The 17,130-nt window shown below is 45.4% G+C and overlaps 1 protein-coding gene across 2 annotated transcripts in view; it reads right to left on the minus strand.

The window, feature by feature from the left end:
• Positions 1 to 579: 579 nt before the first annotated feature.
• The window catches only part of LOC141266081 (leucine-rich repeat-containing protein 14-like), a 67,265-nt gene continuing 50,714 nt past the window's right edge, over positions 580 to 17,130 (minus strand). For both annotated transcript variants that reach the window (XM_073679975.1, XM_073679974.1), the window contains exon 4: positions 580 to 1,339. In XM_073679975.1, the coding sequence (XP_073536076.1) occupies positions 775 to 1,339 (565 nt within the window). In that variant the 3' untranslated portion in view covers positions 580 to 774. The remainder of the gene's footprint in view (positions 1,340 to 17,130) is intronic.

Genomic DNA, 17,130 nt, shown 5'->3' on the forward strand with positions numbered 1-17,130 from the left:
ACTTCTTACACATCTGCCTCCCTGCTCTGCTGCATTTAATGATAAAGCGAGCCACAAAATAGTCACACTCCCTTGGTCCGGCATGGTGGAGGACTGCACGTGCAGAAGAGAACACTGCCACAATGCAGGATGCTGTACAAGGCTAGTCTGAATCTTTATGATCATCCCTATAAAAGGTATAATATGATTTATATCAACAAGAGAACAAGAGAACCTAGTAATTATCGTCTGGATCGGGCTCCAGGACAGATCCCTTTTACAGGTTTTTAATGATTCCCATGTCTTCCCCACAGAGCTTTACTTAGCGCTCCGGCTCCAATCCTGCCCGTTGCAGTGACTGTCTATGAGCTGCAGTGGTGACACCATAATGGGAGCGCATACAACGTTTTAAGACTGGCTACGTGTCCACAGCAGTTCTCAGACAACCGAGACCATCTGTGGCCCCGATGCGCGTCTCGCTGTTGTGAGACAATTTTAGAGCTGCGATTTTGCAGACGAGTCAAAGCCGCAGGCAACTCGCAGTGTTGTCGACGGGAAATGAGTCGGGTGCGACCAGCAACAGTAAATCAAACATTTGGAAACATTTACGGCTTTGTGTCACAGACTTCGCAGGTCTTTCTTAATTGTACAAAATCCCTTCAACACCTGGAAGAATCACAAGACAAAATGACTCACGGACAAGAGCTTGTGTAGAAGTCATTTCTTTTGGCACAATTTTGGCTCTGGTGCGAGGCAGGGTCTTGATGCATCTGTGCACCTACACTGGAAAGACTGTTAGAAATCTCTATAAGAGCTCAGATACTCGGGGGACGGTGCATCGCCAGGTCTGTAAGTCCACACCATGTCCGTTCTCTGCGCACGGATCAGCGTCTCCTGCACTTCTTCCTCAAAACCAACAACTTTATCCACAATAAGCTCTCTCACGTCATCGGGAGGCTGAGAGTCCAGGTAACAATCAAACGGGATGGTGTAGATGACTAGCTGCAGGTCGGCCATGTGCAGGGAACGCAGCAGCAGTGTCTTAATGCCCTGACAAGACACTTGGTTACAGAACAGTCCGAGGAAGCGCAGGCGGCGACAGCAGCAGATTACAGGGGTCAGCTCCGCCATGGTGGAGTCACTCAACCTACACTCCATCACATCCAGGTGGAGGAGGGAGGTGGACACAGAGTGAAGGAGCTGCAGGAACGGCTGGAGGAGAACGGTACTCAGGTTGTTCCCACTCAAGTCCAATTTCTTGAGAAACGAGATGTGAATACTTCGGGAGAGATAGTGCAGGTCTGCAGGGAGGAGGTAACAGAATGCTAGCTCCAGGCTCTCCAGCGGTGTCCGCACTTCCCTGTGAGGACAAAAGTAGGAAGGTAACACCGCCAGTTTACTGGCACCTGCGGACCTAGTATAAATACATGATAGGACACTACCATTTTGACATCTCCCCTTGAGAAAGCTACACGCAAAACGCGCGTCGGGGTAGTGCTGGCGGGCCCAATATTGATCCTCCCTCTTTATGAGTAAGCAACTTTATCTATAACCTACTCCTTCTGTCTCACTTTATGCCTATGGCTATTCTGCCTTCTACTTTATATGTCATGCTGAGACTGACTGTGTAGGTGTATTGCACATTTAAGTGCAGTTTGCAATGTTGGATCTACTTGCTCTCCACAGTTTTTTCCTCCTTATTTGGCATATGTACAGTTGTTCTCAAAAGTTTACGTACCCCGGCAGAATTTTTCCATTCTTGGCCTTGTTTCAGAGAATATGAATGATAAAAAAAACTTTTTCTCCCCTCCTGGTTATTGGTTGGGTGAAGCCATTTATTGTCAAACTACTGTGTTTTCTCTTTTTAAATCTTAATGACAACAAAAAACATCCAAATGACCCTGATCAAAAGTTCACATACCCTGGTGATTTTGGCCTGATAACATGCACAGAATTTGACACAAATTGGTTTGAATGGCTACTAAAGGTAACATCCTCATCTGTGACCTGTTTGCTTGTAATCAGTGTGTGTGCATAAAAGCTGAGTGAGTTTCTGGGATCCAGACAGACTCTTGCATCTTTCATCTAGCCACTGACGTTTCTGGATTGTGAGTCATGGGGAAAGCAAAAGAATTGTCAACGGATCTACGGAAAAAGGTAGTTGAACTATGTAACACAGGAAAGGGATACATAAAGATATCCAAGGAATTGATAATGCCAGTCAGCAGCGTTCAAACTGTGATTAAAAAATGGAAAATCAAGGGCTCTGTAAAAACCAAACCACGGTCAGGTAGACCAAGAAAGATTTTGGCCACAACTGCCAAGAATATTGTTCGGGATGCAACGACAAACCCACAAATAACATCAGCTGAAATTCAGCTGAAAACTAGAGGTGTGGCTGTTTCAAGATGCACAATAAGGAGGCACTTGAAGAAAAATGGGCTGCATGGTTGAGTCGCCAGAAGAAAGCCATTACTGTGCAAATGCCACAAAGTATCTCGCCTACAATACGCCAAACAGCAGAGAGACAAGCCTCAAAACTTCTGGAACAAGGTAATTTGGAATGATGAGACCAAAATTAAACTTTTTGGCCACAATCATAAACGTTACATTTGGAGATGGGTCAACAAGGCCTATCATGAAAGGAACACCATTCCTACAGTAAAGCATGGAGGTGGGTCGTTGATATTTTGGGGATGTGTGAGCTACAAGGAAACAGAAAACTTGGTAAAAGTTGAAGGAAAGATGAATGCAGCACGTTATCAGCAAATACTGGAGGCAAATGTGCACTCATCAGCCCGGAAGCTGCACATGGGACATATTGGACGTTCCAACATGACAACGATCCGTAACACAAGGCCAAGTCGACTTGTCTTTGGCTACAGCAGAACAAAGTGAAGGTTCTGGAGTGGCCATCTCAGTCTCCTGACCTCAATATCATTGAGCCACTCTGGAGAGATCTCAAGCGCGCAGTTCATGCTAGACAGCCCAGGAATTTACAGGCGCTGGAGGCTTTTTGCCAAGAAGAATGGGCGGCTTTACCATCTGAGAAAATAAAGAACCTCATCCACAACTACCACAAAAGACTTCAAGCTGTCATTGATGTTAGAGGGGGCAATACATGGTTTTAAGAACTGGGGTATGTGAACTTCTGATCAGGGTCATTTGGATGTTTTTGGTTGTCATTAAGATTTAAAAAGAGAAAACACAGTAGTTTGACAATAAATGGCTTCACCCAACCAACAACCATGAGTGGAGGAAAAGGTTTTTTGATATCATTCATATTCTCTGAAACAAGACCAAGAAAGGAAAAATTCTGCCGGGGTATGTAAACTTTTTAGCACAACTGTATATTCTGATGGTGATCATTTTAAAATAAAAATTCATCATTTATTGAAACATAATTTATGTATTGGTGGTTTATGACTACTCCATGTTTCCTTTTCTGCTCATTGTGTCTGGAGTCCTCCACCGCTTCATATTGCGGTATTAATTTACTGTGTGGTAGAACATTAAACTCTAGTCCTTTACCTGAATTATGATTCTGTGCTATATGAATCTTGCCTTATTTACAGTGACTGCACCAGCAGAATAGTGAGTGCAGCTCTGGAGTATAATACAGGATGTAACTCAGGTTCAGTAATGTAATGTATGTACACAGTGACTGTGTCGGGGTAAAAGAGAATATATATATTTGTAACTTTTATACTTTTGTAACTTTTATACGCTTTTTTGCTAATGTACTAACCACCATTTTGTATCATATAACAATAAGCTTTCCTTGCTACGTAATACTCAAATCGAAACTTAAACTAAGACATTTCCAGTGTTGCCAAGACTCATTCCAGAGAAACGAAACAAGATTATAAGCTGACGGCTGCAATATCTGCCCAGAGACTGAGATAAGGAGATGTGGACCAATCAGGAGTGGCCAGACACTGGACTTTCATGGCTTACCCCGCCCCGGACAACCCCTATCCCCTCCCCATTATGTAGTGTATTTAGATTTGTGCATGTAAAAAATAAATTCAGAACATTGCTGAGGACGTTGTCTGTAGTAGCCTTCTGAGCATGCTCTGAGCTTGAACCAGCTTGTTGTCTGACTCATTCTTTGAATGGTTGACCCATGCTCATAGTTTGAATTTGGAGTGACTGGAGGACGAGTGGAATGTCATCACGACCCCCACAAATGGCGCCCAACGTGGGGCGTGGCTAGCGGTACGCCGCCCTCCCGGACCCATATTGCTGATTTCCCTGGTGGTGACCGCGGTGGCTGAATTTGAGGCCTGATCAACCTCCATCGAACACGGTAAGTTGAGATGTATTTTATATGTCTCACTTGCCTGTGTGTCAGCCGCAGCAGTTCCTGTTGGGTTGTCAGGTTGGATCTGGGTGGGTGACCGGTCGAGTGGTGAGACCTTGGGCGTCCCGTACCACGTCCTGAACCAGCAAGTGTTAAAACGAGTGACGTCGCATGCCTGCGCGTGCTCGTGTGCACACCACCTCCTCCTCCCCCGGTCACTGTACTTTTCTTAGATAGCTGCCTCCCGTAACTGATAGTCAAGGTTACAAAGCATTCCTGAATTGTAGTGTAAGGGAGAAAGAATCTGTGACGAATTGAGGTGTGCTCTTCGTCTAACACAGAGACTGCTGTAAAGTCAAGGTTAGGAAACAGTGTATTGAGGTGTCTCTCTATCTAAACAGTGTATCGAGGTGTCTCTACACTGTCGGGTGGTACCGTGGTAGGAAAGGAGATAGATTGAGGTGTCTCTCTATCTCATCAGTGTATCGAGGTGTCTCTACACTGACGGGTGGTGACCTGTAGTCAGGGTGCCGTGGTGAGTCGCACTGTAAAGTCGCCATTCAAGGCTAGGAAAGGAGTTAGATTGAGGTGTCTCTCTATCTCATCAGTGTATTGAGGTGTGCTCTACACTGAGGAATGGCGACCTGTGGACTGCACCAGTGATCTGAGTCGCGACAGATCATTGCATTCTATAAGAAAATGTTGAGTATATTCAAATTTGAAAGATCTCGTAAGTTGTGGAATGCTGCTGTGGGAGTTAAGCCAATTAGTGGAGTTACGGGAAGGCAAGAAGAATGTTAGGAATTTGTAGAATATGATAAGCTTATCCAGTACAGGCAGGCTTTAGTCTTCAGTTTAGAAAGAATGTGTTACACACAAGTTGGGAAAGTTGGGTGAGGATTTCTGCAAGCACATCTTAGAGTAGATGGTGCAGGGGGGAACAGAGAATGCCGAGCCTTTGCTCGGATACATGAAAGCTGCAGAATGTGATTTGTTATGTGACCCTAAATTGGCCGTAACCCCGTTGATGTCTGTCACTACACCGAGCCCTCAGCCACCACCCTATAATGGCGCCGACGCTAAATCATCGGAAGGATGGATGTGTCGTATGTGCTGACAGCAGAACCCGAAGTTCTGCTGTGTCTGTGGGGGGGGGGCCGCCCATGGCACGATGCCCAGCCTGCCCCCAAGAACAATCCCACCCCCACTCCCCCCTCCTCCCTCCAACGGCCATCTTACTACACCTTTTCCTGCTTCCAAGAACTATCCCATTTCCATTCCAACTCCTCCCTCCCACAGCCATCTTGCTACACCTCTTACTTGTTGTGGGAGGCCCGGAAAGCCCCAATCCAGCCTATATCCACTACTAGATCCGTCCGGTGCATATTACCAGCCACCAGCACAGGTGGAAAAGCCCGCAGTCCCAGAGCACCCATCTGAAACTAATGTGACACCCTCTGCTCCAGTCCACGATGCTGAGACGCTTCCCCTGTTTCCTATGGGAGTCACCCACAACCCTGGGGATATCCTCCTCAACTCCCCAGAATTTCAGGCCAGACTGCTCTCCCTCCGCCAACATACTGTTACTCAAGACGATACGGAGCCAGATGAGGGATGGGCTCAAGATACTCCAGCCCCCCCCCTCCTTTACCCCATACGTCTCCTATGGCATCCTCCACCCCATATCCATTACCCGTACTCCGGCCCTTGCTCCAAGCAACTGCTGAAAGAGCACCACCCCTCAGCCCCTCAGAAGTCTGGGACCCCTGCCGCTCCCGTAATCTAGTAGACCCATCAGGACGCCCTGTCACTCTGTCAATAGGCTATGGTGACATCCTTACACATCGGGTGGGGGCCATAGTCAACCCTGCAAACACCTGTATGAGCCATGTTGGAGGATTGGCTCGCAAAATTTCCCTTGCTGTTGGTTCTACTCTGGCTGCAGAATGCCAGGCTCACTTAGCCGAAAACGGAGAGCTTTCAAAAGGCCATGGTTTCCACAAAAGCAGGACCCCTTAGTACGTATGAATCCGGCCTAGAATACATGAAACAGTTAAAAGCCTGGGCTCAGAATCGTTTGTCAGATCAAGCTGGGTCTGTACAAGATGTTCAACAAGACCCTGTTAAATCTGTGGAAAGATATGCTGCAAAACTCAGCATGCATTTTGAGGATCTCGGATACAGTTTTCACGTCAAGACGCAGGCCGCTCTGTTGGTTCAGGCCCTAGTAGATGGCCTACAAGACGCTCTCAGAGATGAAGTCCTGAGAGTACGGCCCGAGATTCGTTCTTCTTCTTTCAACGACGCGGTGGATATCGTTAAAGCTTTCCAAAAATCAATGCTAAAAATGGAAAAGGATACTAAGCCAAAGAAGAAAGCCGCTCCTGCCATGGTATATCAAGCTCAAGAAAGCTACCCACCCCCTGGCAACCAACATGGAATCAAGTGGGTAATGGTTAAAGGCACAGGTGATGATACTCCTCCCACATATAGAAAACAAGACAGAAGAGATGACAAGGGATCATCTAGAAACAGAAGACAATCTCGTGATTCTGAAGGATGAATGTTATGTTGGGAGTGTGGTAGCCTTGACCACATCCTCAGAGACTGTCACTTTACAGGTGGACCATCAACCACTGGAGTTCCTGGTGGACACTGGGGCGGCCACATCTGTCATTTCCTCTGCACAGCTCCCTCCTTCTATATCCCTATCACCAGATACCCTCACCTGTGTTGGGGTGGAAGGCCAACATATTTCCTCTCCACTCACAGTCCCTGTGTCTGCAGGACCGTTCACCGGAGTGCTCACAAGATTCTTGGTCTCTGAAACTTGCCCTGTCAATCTGTTGGGAGCCGATCTCTTAGAGCGGATGAAGGCAACAATTACCTTCGGAAACCATGGTATGGAGCTTCTTTTGCGGGACCCTCATTCCGAACAAGGGACTGAAGACCGCTGTGTTCTTAAAGCCTTCCCTCTCATGATGATGACCATACAACCTCACTCTCTGTGGTCCAGTGGGCCAGAGGACGTCGGCCTCCTGCAGGTTCCCCCGGTCCGAGTACACCTAAAGCCTGGACACAGGTACCCACGGTTGCCACAATACCCCCTCAAGGCTGCACAAGAACAAAGCTTGAGTACCCAAGTCGCTTCCCTCCTGGAATCAGGAGTCCTTGTCAGATGTGTATCTCCATGCAATACACCCCTTTTTTCTGTAAAAAAGAAAACCGCTCCGGGAGAGCCTCCAAGATACCGGTTGGTTCAGGATCTCAGAGCCGTCAATGCAGCTACCATTTTAGAAACTCCAGTGGTACCCAACCCAAACACCCTTTTGTCTCAGGTGCCTCCAACGGCCACCTTGTTTACGGTGTTAGATCTGGCCAACGCCTTCTTCAGTATACCCTTACATGAAGATTCGTGGTTTCTTTCTGCCTTCACCTTTCAAGGAGCACAGCTTATATGGACCAGGACTCCGCAAAGAGCCCAGAACTCTCCTAACCAATTCACTCATTCTATGAAGTCTATTCTGGAGCTATGGGTTCAAGAGAACCCTCAGGTCACCCTTCTACAGTATGTGGATGATCTTTTACTCTGTAGCACTGAAGAAAATTTGCCAGAGATGTCAGCATCCCTTCTCTGGTTTCTTCACTCAGCTAACTGTAAAGTCTCGAAAGGCAAAATCCAATGGTGTCTGCCCAAGGTCATTTTCCTCGGACATTGTATATCACAAGGTACTAGACATCTGACTGAAGAAAGAAAACAAGCCATCATGGATATCACTTTCCCAACCACCTATTCCGCTATGCAGACTTTCCTTGGCCTCATCACTTACTGCAGGCAATGGATCCCTGATGCCTCAAAGCTCATGCAACCTCTGTACGACTGTCTCAAGGATGAAGGCTCAGTTTGGCTTCATGCTGAAGATCCACGTGTTTCTCATCAACACAGACTATGTTTTGACCGTCTTAAACAGGCTGTTGTCTCTGCCCCGGCCTTGGGCTTACCAGACTATACTCAGCCATTTCACTTTTTTGTCTCGAAATCGGAAGGTCATGCCTCTGGAGTTCTAGCACAACGCTATGATCATAAGTATCGGCCTTTGGGCTACTACTCAGCCCGCCTGGACCCTGTCGCCCGAACTGCCTCCACGTGCCTTAAGGCGGTCCACGCTGCTCACATCCTCTTTGACAAGTCAGCTGACCAGATGTCTGACTATCAATCCTGCCACTTTGCTTCCACCTTCTAGGGGGGAAGGTGAAGAGGGTGAAGATCCATTGGTGGAACCTCATGATTGTATAAAAATTTTCCAGGAAGAGACTTCTGCTCCAGAGAATATGGTGGCACATCCGCTCGCAGACCCTGTCTTGCACCTATGGACTGATGGATCCCGTTTCGCAGACCCTCAAGGGAGGTTCCACACGGGATATGCTGTCACAACAGACCTAACAGTCCTCAAGGCTGAAGCTCTACCACCATACATGTCTGCACAAGAAGCTGAACTTGTGGCTCTCACAGAGGCCTGCCACCTGGCAGCAGGAACAAAGGCGAATATGTATATACCGATTCCAGGTATGGACATGGAATTTGCAATGATTCTGGACTCTTGTGGAAGTCTAGAGGATTCATCACAGCTGCAGGTACACCAGTGAAACATGTCTCATGGATTAAGGCCCTAATGAAGGCCCTGGAACTATCCATTCAGGTTGCTGTTATCAAGGTCAAGGCTCATGGAAGACTAGAATCCAGAGAAGCCAGGGGCAATCACCTAGCTGACCAAGCAGCCAAGACTGCAGCAGTGGAGAATGTGTCATCAAAGTGGCAGGAAAAGGAAGAAGAGATGGGAGAGACTCTGCAAACCGTAGCTGTGGCGCTCACTAGAGCAAGAGCCAAGGAACAGCCGGCGGAAGACCATACAAGTCCAGCGGAGACACGGGTGAAATCCAGGGGGGTCAGGATGCCTGAAGAAAAATTGTGTGAGGAACAAAGGAAAACCCCCACTGAAGAAGTCAAGCAATGGAAAGCGGCAGGAGCCGTGCTGGCAGGTCGCAAAGATTCAAAGGTCAACTCGACTTTTTACCAAGTGGATGGGAAGCCTTGCTTGCCTAGACGCATGTACTCAGCTGTGGCAGCATGGGCTCACGGGCCTACACACAGAGGAAAAAATCAAGCTTTGGCATGTATCAAGAAACTGTACTTTGCACCTGGAATCTCTTCCACTGTGACTGTATACTCAAAATCCTGCTCTGTCTGCGCTACCTGCAACCCAACGTGTATGGCACGGGTCCCTCTTCAACATCTGGCTAAACCAGACTACCCTTGGCAGAGAATACAAGTCGACCATATCCAAATGTCTAAAGCAAGAAAATAGGAGTACGTTTTGGTAGCCGTGGATATGTTCTCAGCCTGGCCCGAGGCCTACCCGGTTGTCAACATGACTGCTAAAGTCACAGCCAAGAAACTGATCACCGAAATTGCCTGCAGATTTGGAGTTCCCCAAGTCATAGAATCGGATCAAGGACCAGCTTTCACAGCAAATATCTACGAAGAACTCTGGAACATGTTGGGAACAGATTTGGGCCTCCACACTCCATACCATCCTGCCAGTTCAGGCAAAGTGGAGAGAATGAATTCCACACTCAAGACCCAGCTCTTGAAAATGACCTAAGATCATCCCCTCCCCTGGCCCGACCCACTCCCCATAGTATTGTATCATATCACACACACTCCTCAGGCCAAACATGGGCTGACTCCCTATAAAATTTTGTTTGGGACCCCACCCAAGATAGGAGAGATTAGGCCCCAAGAGTTGTCTGAAACACATGATAGAGTGGTAAAATTTGTGATTGTTTTGTCTAGAGAATTGACTAACACCCGCTCTCCAGTATCTGTTTCTCTCCCAGAATCTACAGGTGATGCAGTACATGATTTCATCCCAGGCGATCTAGTGTATGTGAAGAAGTTTGTCCGGAAAGACAGCCTCCAGCCGCGGTTCGAGGGACCGTACACTGTGCTTCTCACCACCCCGACGGCTCTGAAGCTTGAGGGCAAGAGCACCTGGATTCACGCCTCCCACTGCAAGAGAGACAGAACGAGTCTATAAAAGATGACTACCTTCTTCTATATCCTTTCCATATGCTTACTGTCTGTCCCAGGGTGGACAGCTACCACACAGCGGTAGATACCTCCTTTTTCTCAAGTTGGTTGGGAGGGCTCAAGGGATTCTTCCAACAAGTTTGTCTAGTAATGGGAGGTCTATTAGTATTGGGCCTGGTGGTCCTGTGCTGCATAGTCCCCTTATATAGAGAAATATACTCCTTTGAACAAGCCTGACCAGACCCCCTCATGATAAAGTTCAATTGAAAGATTCAGTTTAGGATCAGTTGGGAGAACTCCATGTGTCATTTAGGGTAGGGCTCAATTGTTTGGGGGCGTCCCATAAGGGGGCAGCTTCTAAGATGATTGGGTGAAGAAATCCACCTCCCCTCTCCCCACACATGGACAGTCTCAAAGGCCCCGAAGCAAGGGAAAGCTTAGTGTTTAGGGGGGAATGTCGGGGTAAAAGAGAATATATATATTTGTAACTTTTATACTTTTGTAACTTTTATACGCTTTTTTGCTAATGTACTAACCACCATTTTGTATCATATAACAATAAGCTTTCCTTGCTACGTAATACTCAAATCGAAACTTAAACTAAGACATTTCCAGTGTTGCCAAGACTCATTCCAGAGAAACGAAACAAGATTATAAGCTGACGGCTGCAATATCTGCCCAGAGACTGAGATAAGGAGATGTGGACCAATCAGGAGTGGCCAGACACTGGACTTTCATGGCTTACCCCGCCCCGGACAACCCCTATCCCCTCCCCATTATGTAGTGTATTTAGATTTGTGCATGTAAAAAATAAATTCAGAACATTGCTGAGGACGTTGTCTGTAGTAGCCTTCTGAGCATGCTCTGAGCTTGAACCAGCTTGTTGTCTGACTCATTCTTTGAATGGTTGACCCATGCTCATAGTTTGAATTTGGAGTGACTGGAGGACGAGTGGAATGTCATCACGACCCCCACAACTGCACCAGCAGAATAGTGAGTGCAGCTCTGGAGTATAATACAGGAGGTAACTCAGGATCAGTAATGCAATGTATGTACACAGTGACTGCACCAGCAGAATAGTGAGTGCAGCTCTGGAGTATAATACAGGATATAACTCAGGATCAGTAATGTAATGTATGTACACAGTGACTGCAGCTCTGGAGTATAATACAGGATATAACTCAGGATCAGTAATGTAATGTATGTACACAGTGACTGCACCAGCAGAATAGTGAGTGCAGCTCTGGAGTATAATACAGGATGTAACTCAGGATCAGTAATGTAATGTATGTACACAGTGACTGCACCAGCAGAATAGTGAGTGCAGCTCTGGAGTATAATACAGGATATAACTCAGGATCAGTAATGTAATGTATGTACACAGTGACTGCACCAGCAGAATACCAGGGGAGGAGTCCTGAGGAGATAATTTGCATATTCCCACTGCATTTTGGGGTAAGTGAAGAGTCTCCGCGAGCTCAAAGAACACTGGATTTTGGCTGTTGGAGCTGAAAAGAGGACATCGGTAAACCAGGGGAGGAGTCCTGAGGAGATAATTTGCATATTCCCACTGCATTTTGGGGTAAGTGAAGAGTCTCCGCGAGCTCAAAGAACACTGGATTTTGGCTGTTGGAGCTGAAAAGAGGACATCGGTAAACCAGGGGAGGAGTCCTGAGGAGATAATTTGCATATTCCCTCTGCATTTTGGGGTAAGTGAAGAGTCTCCGCGAGCTCAAAGAACACTGGATTTTGGCTGTTGGAGCTGAAAAGAGGACATCGGTAAACCAGGGGAGGAGTCCTGAGGAGATAATTTGCATATTCCCTCTGCATTTTGGGGTAAGTGAAGAGTCTCCGCGAGCTCAAAGAACACTGGATTTTGGCTGTTGGAGCTGAAAAGAGGACATCGGTAAACCAGGGGAGGAGTCCTGAGGAGATAATTTGCATATTCCCACTGCATTTTGGGGTAAGTGAAGAGTCTCCGCGAGCTCAAAGAACACTGGATTTTGGCTGTTGGAGCTGAAAAGAGGACATCGGTAAACCAGGGGAGGAGTCCTGAGGAGATAATTTACATATTCCCTCTGCATTTTGGGGTAAGTGAAGAGTCTCCGCGAGCTCAAAGAACACTGGATTTTGGCTGTTGGAGCTGAAAAGAGGACATCGGTAAACCGCGCGCCGGCAGCATTTTGAAGCTTTTTTTTTTTTTTTTTTAAGCTTTTTTCACTGTTTTCAGAACATTAACAGTAAGAACATGGAAGAGTCCAGGAGCCATTTGGTGAGCTGCATATCCTGCTACATGTTCACAGACTTGCCAATGGAAAAGCCAAACTTCACATGCCAGAAATGCAAGCTTGTGTCCCTGTTGGAGGAAAAGTTGCGAAATCTAGAAGAGAGGTTAACTACCTTGAAAATCATTAAGGAAGGTGAAGAGTTCTTAGACAGAGCAGAATTATCTCTTCATGATTCAGAAAGAGAAGAAATTCGAACTGCACCTGAGGAAACAGAGGAATGGAAGCCTGTGACCCACAGAAGCAGGAGGATCGAGAGGCAGTCAGCACCCATACTGCTCAGGAACCAGTACAGGCTCTCACGCAGGAGCACCATGAAGAAATACAGCAAAATAAGACTTTGCCAGCAATGAATAACCTTGTAAGCCCTCAGAATCCTCCTGGATGGAGAAAGAAGAATGTTGTGAAGAAAAAACGGAGAGTGGTGGTCATGGGGGATTCCCTGTTAAGAGGAACAGAGGCCGCTATCTGCAGACCAGACATAACCTCAAGAGAAATGTGCTGTCTTCCAGGAGCAAAAATTAAAGATGTGTCTGACAGGATATCAAGACTCTTCAGACCTACAGATCACTACCCATTCCTGCTAATACATGTGGGGACAAATGACACCGCAAGAAAGGACCTGGAAACCATCTGCAGTGACTTTGAAGACTTAGGCAAGAAAGTGAAAGAATTGGCAGGTGGTCTTCTCATCCATCCTCCCAGTGGATGGCCATGGAACAATGAGGTGGAATAAGATTCTACAGGTGAACAACTGGCTACGTCGATGGTGCCGTCAACAAGGATTTGGATTTCTGGATCACGGAATGAATTACCTATACGATGGACTACTTGCTAGAGATGGGGTGCACCTTACGAAGACTGGAAAACATGTATTTGGAAGTCGCCTTGCTACACTCATCAGAAGAGCTTTAAACTAGAACAATGTGGGAAGGGAAGCAAAAGGCCAGAAAAAGCCATACAGCTGACAAATACTATTGAGATCTCTGCTACTGGAAGTGGAAAGGAAGAACAAAGACAAAACAATTTAAATAATAAAAATATGGGAGGAAGAGAAACCAATCACAAACTAAAATGTTTTTATACAAATGCACAAAGCATGGGCAACAAACAAGGAGAACTGGAACTACTAATTCAGGAAAAGGAATATGATGTCATTGGAATCACTGAAACTTGGTGGGACGATACACATGATGGGAATAAAAGGCTAAAAGGATACAACTTATTTGCAAGAAACAGACTTGATAAACGAGGAGGAGGTGTCGCATTGTATGTTAGAAAAGCGTATATCTGCACAGAGATTGAAGCTTCAGAGACTGGGAGTTCTGTGGAAACTGTTTGGGTAAGAATACAAGGAGAGAACAACGGAAAGGACACCATTGTAGGCATTTACTACAGGCCACCTGGGCAAGCTGAGGATATGGATGAACTCTTTATGTATCAAATGACCAAGTTCTCCAAAAAATATGACGTAGTGGTCATGGGAGATTTCAACTATCCAGACATTTGTTGGGAATCTCTCTCAAGTAAAACTAACAGGTCAAGCAAATTCTTATCCTCTCTTGCTGACAACTTTATCTTCCAAAAGGTAGGGGAGAAAACAAGGGGATCTGCTACTTTGGATCTAATCCTTATAAACAGGGAGGAAATGGTTGAGGAGGTAAAGGTGGCTGGGACCCTAGGAGGCAGCGATCATGCTATTATAGAATTTTGGATAACTAGAGGAGGAAGACATGTGAAGACTCAAACTTCAAGGTTAGATTTTAGAAAGGCAGATTTTAAGAGACTCAGAAAGAGAATAGGAGGGATCCAATGGCTGGATGTCCTTAAGGACAAAAATGTCCAGGAAGGATGGGAAATTTTTAAAAATGAGATTCTCAAAGCACAATCGTTAACAATCCCGAAAAGTAGGAAGAATGGGAAGCATTTAAGGAAACCAGGATTGATGAACACAGAACTTAAACACGTGCTAAAAAGAAAGAAAGAAATGTTTATTAAATGGAAAGAGGGAGGCATATCTAAAGAAGATTATAATGCAGTCTGCAGATCCTGCAGGGCACGTATCAGGTTAGCTAAAGCTGACAATGAATTAAGGCTTGCAAGAGATGTCAAAAGCAATAAAAAAGGATTTTGGGGGTATGTCAAAAGTAAAAGAAAAGTCAAAGATGCTATAGGATTTTTACAGGATGAAAATGGAGAAATGGTAAGAGAGGATGTTGAGAAGGCCGAACTTTTTAATTCCTATTTTGCATCTGTTTTCTCTCAGAAAGAAAATGTAACATCAACTGATCTTCACTGTCCTTTTAGAGGAATAGAGGAATCCAAGTTATCTGTAAACAGAAAGATTGTGAGGGAATATTTAGCTAACATAAATGAGTTCAAGTCTCCAGGTCCAGATGAATTACACCCCAGAGTACTGAAGGAGATCATAGAAGAAATTTTAGAACCACTCTCCATAATCTTTGAAAATTCTTGGAGAACAGGAGAAGTCCCAGAAGACTGGAGAAGAGCAAATGTTGTTCCTATCTTCAAAAAGGGGAAGAAGGTGGACCCAGGGAACTATAGGCCGGTGAGTCTGACTTCTATACCAGGAAAGATCTTTGAACAAATTATTAAACAACATGTATGTAAGTACATAGATAAGAATGAAGTGATTAACCAGAGTCAGCATGGGTTTGTAACTAACAAGTCATGTCAGACTAACTTAATTTCCTTCTATGACAGAATCACTGACTAGGTGGATCAGGGAAATGCTGTAGATATAGTATATCTTGACTTCAGCAAAGCATTTGACAAAGTATCTCACACCATCCTTATTGAAAAAATGACCAAGTATGCAATGGACCAGGCAACTGTTAGGTGGATTCATAACTGGCTTAGTGATCGGACTCAAAGGGTGGTTGTAAATGGCTTCACATCCAGCTGGATGAATGTCTCAAGTGGTGTACCACAGGGCTCCGTCCTGGGACCTGTATTGTTCAACATCTTTATCAATGATTTAGATGAAGGAATTGAGGGTAAACTGATTAAATTTGCTGATGACACAAAGCTAGGAGGGATAGCTAATACTAGAGAAGAGAGAGAGAGGATTCAAAAAGACCTAAATAAACTGGAGCAGTGGGCAGCAACCAACAGAATGGTTTTTAACAGGGAAAAATGCAAAGTACTACATCTGGGCAATAAAAATGAAAAAAGCATATACAGAATGGGAGGAATAGAGCTAAGCAACAGTACATGTGAAAAAGACTTAGGTATACTAATAGATCATAAACTGAACATGAGTCAACAGTGTGATGCAGCAGCAAAAAAGTCAAATACAATTCTGGGATGTATTAACAGAAGCATACAGTCTAGATCACGTGGAGTCATTATCGGTCTTTACTCCTCTTTGGTCAGACCTCATCTGGAATACTGTGTACAGTTTTGGGCACCACATTTTAAAAAAGACATAGACAAACTGGAGCAAGTTCAGAGAAGAGCGACCAGAATGGTGACTGGTCTGCAAACCATGTCCTATGAGGAACGGTTGCAGGATTTGGGAATGTTTAGCTTGCAAAAAAGAAGACTGAGAGGAGACTTAATAGCTGTCTACAAATATGTCAAGGGCTGTCACATTGTAGAAGGATCATCTTTATTCTCATTTGCACAAGGAAAGACTAGAAGCAATGGGATGAAACTAAATGGGAGGAGACACAGATTAGATATTAGAAAAAACTTTTTGACAGTTAGGGTGATTAATGAGTGGAACAGGCTGCCACGAGAGGTGGTGAGTTCCCCTTCAATGGACGTCTTCAAACAGAGGCTGGACAGACATCTGTCTGAGATGATTTAGTGAATCCTGCTTTGAGCAGGGGGTTGGACCAGATGACCCAGGAGGTCCCTTCCAACTCTACCATTCTATGATTCTATGAATAGTGAGTGCAGCTCTGGAGGATAATACAGGAGGTAACTCAGGATCAGTAATGTAATGTATATACACAGTGACTGCACCAGCAGAATAGTGAGTGCAGCTCTGGAGTATAATACAGGATGTAACTCAGGATCAGTAATGTAATGTATATACACAGTGACTGCACCAGCAGAATAGTGAGTGCAGCTCTGGAGTATAATACAGGATGTAACTCAGGATCAGTAATGTAATGTATGTACACAGTGACTGCACCAGCAGAATAGTGAGTGTAGCTCTGGAGTATAATACAGGATGTAACTCAGGATCAGTAATGTAACGTATGTACACAGTGACTGCACCAGCAGAATAGTGAGTGCAGCTCTGGAGTATAATACAGGATGTAACTCAGGATCAGTAATGTAATGTATGTACACAGTGACTGCACCAGCAGAATAGTGAGTGCAGCTCTGGAGTATAATACAGGAGGTAACTCAGGATCAGTAATGTAATGTATGTACACAGTGACTGCACCAGCAGAATAGTGAGTGCAGCTCTGGAGTATAATACAGGATGTAACTCAGGA

The sequence above is a fragment of the Phyllobates terribilis genome, unplaced genomic scaffold (genome assembly GCF_046119375.1).
Source record: "Phyllobates terribilis strain yellow unplaced genomic scaffold, ASM4611937v1 Scaffold_4__5_contigs__length_816908805, whole genome shotgun sequence".
NCBI lineage: Eukaryota > Metazoa > Chordata > Amphibia > Anura > Dendrobatidae > Phyllobates > Phyllobates terribilis.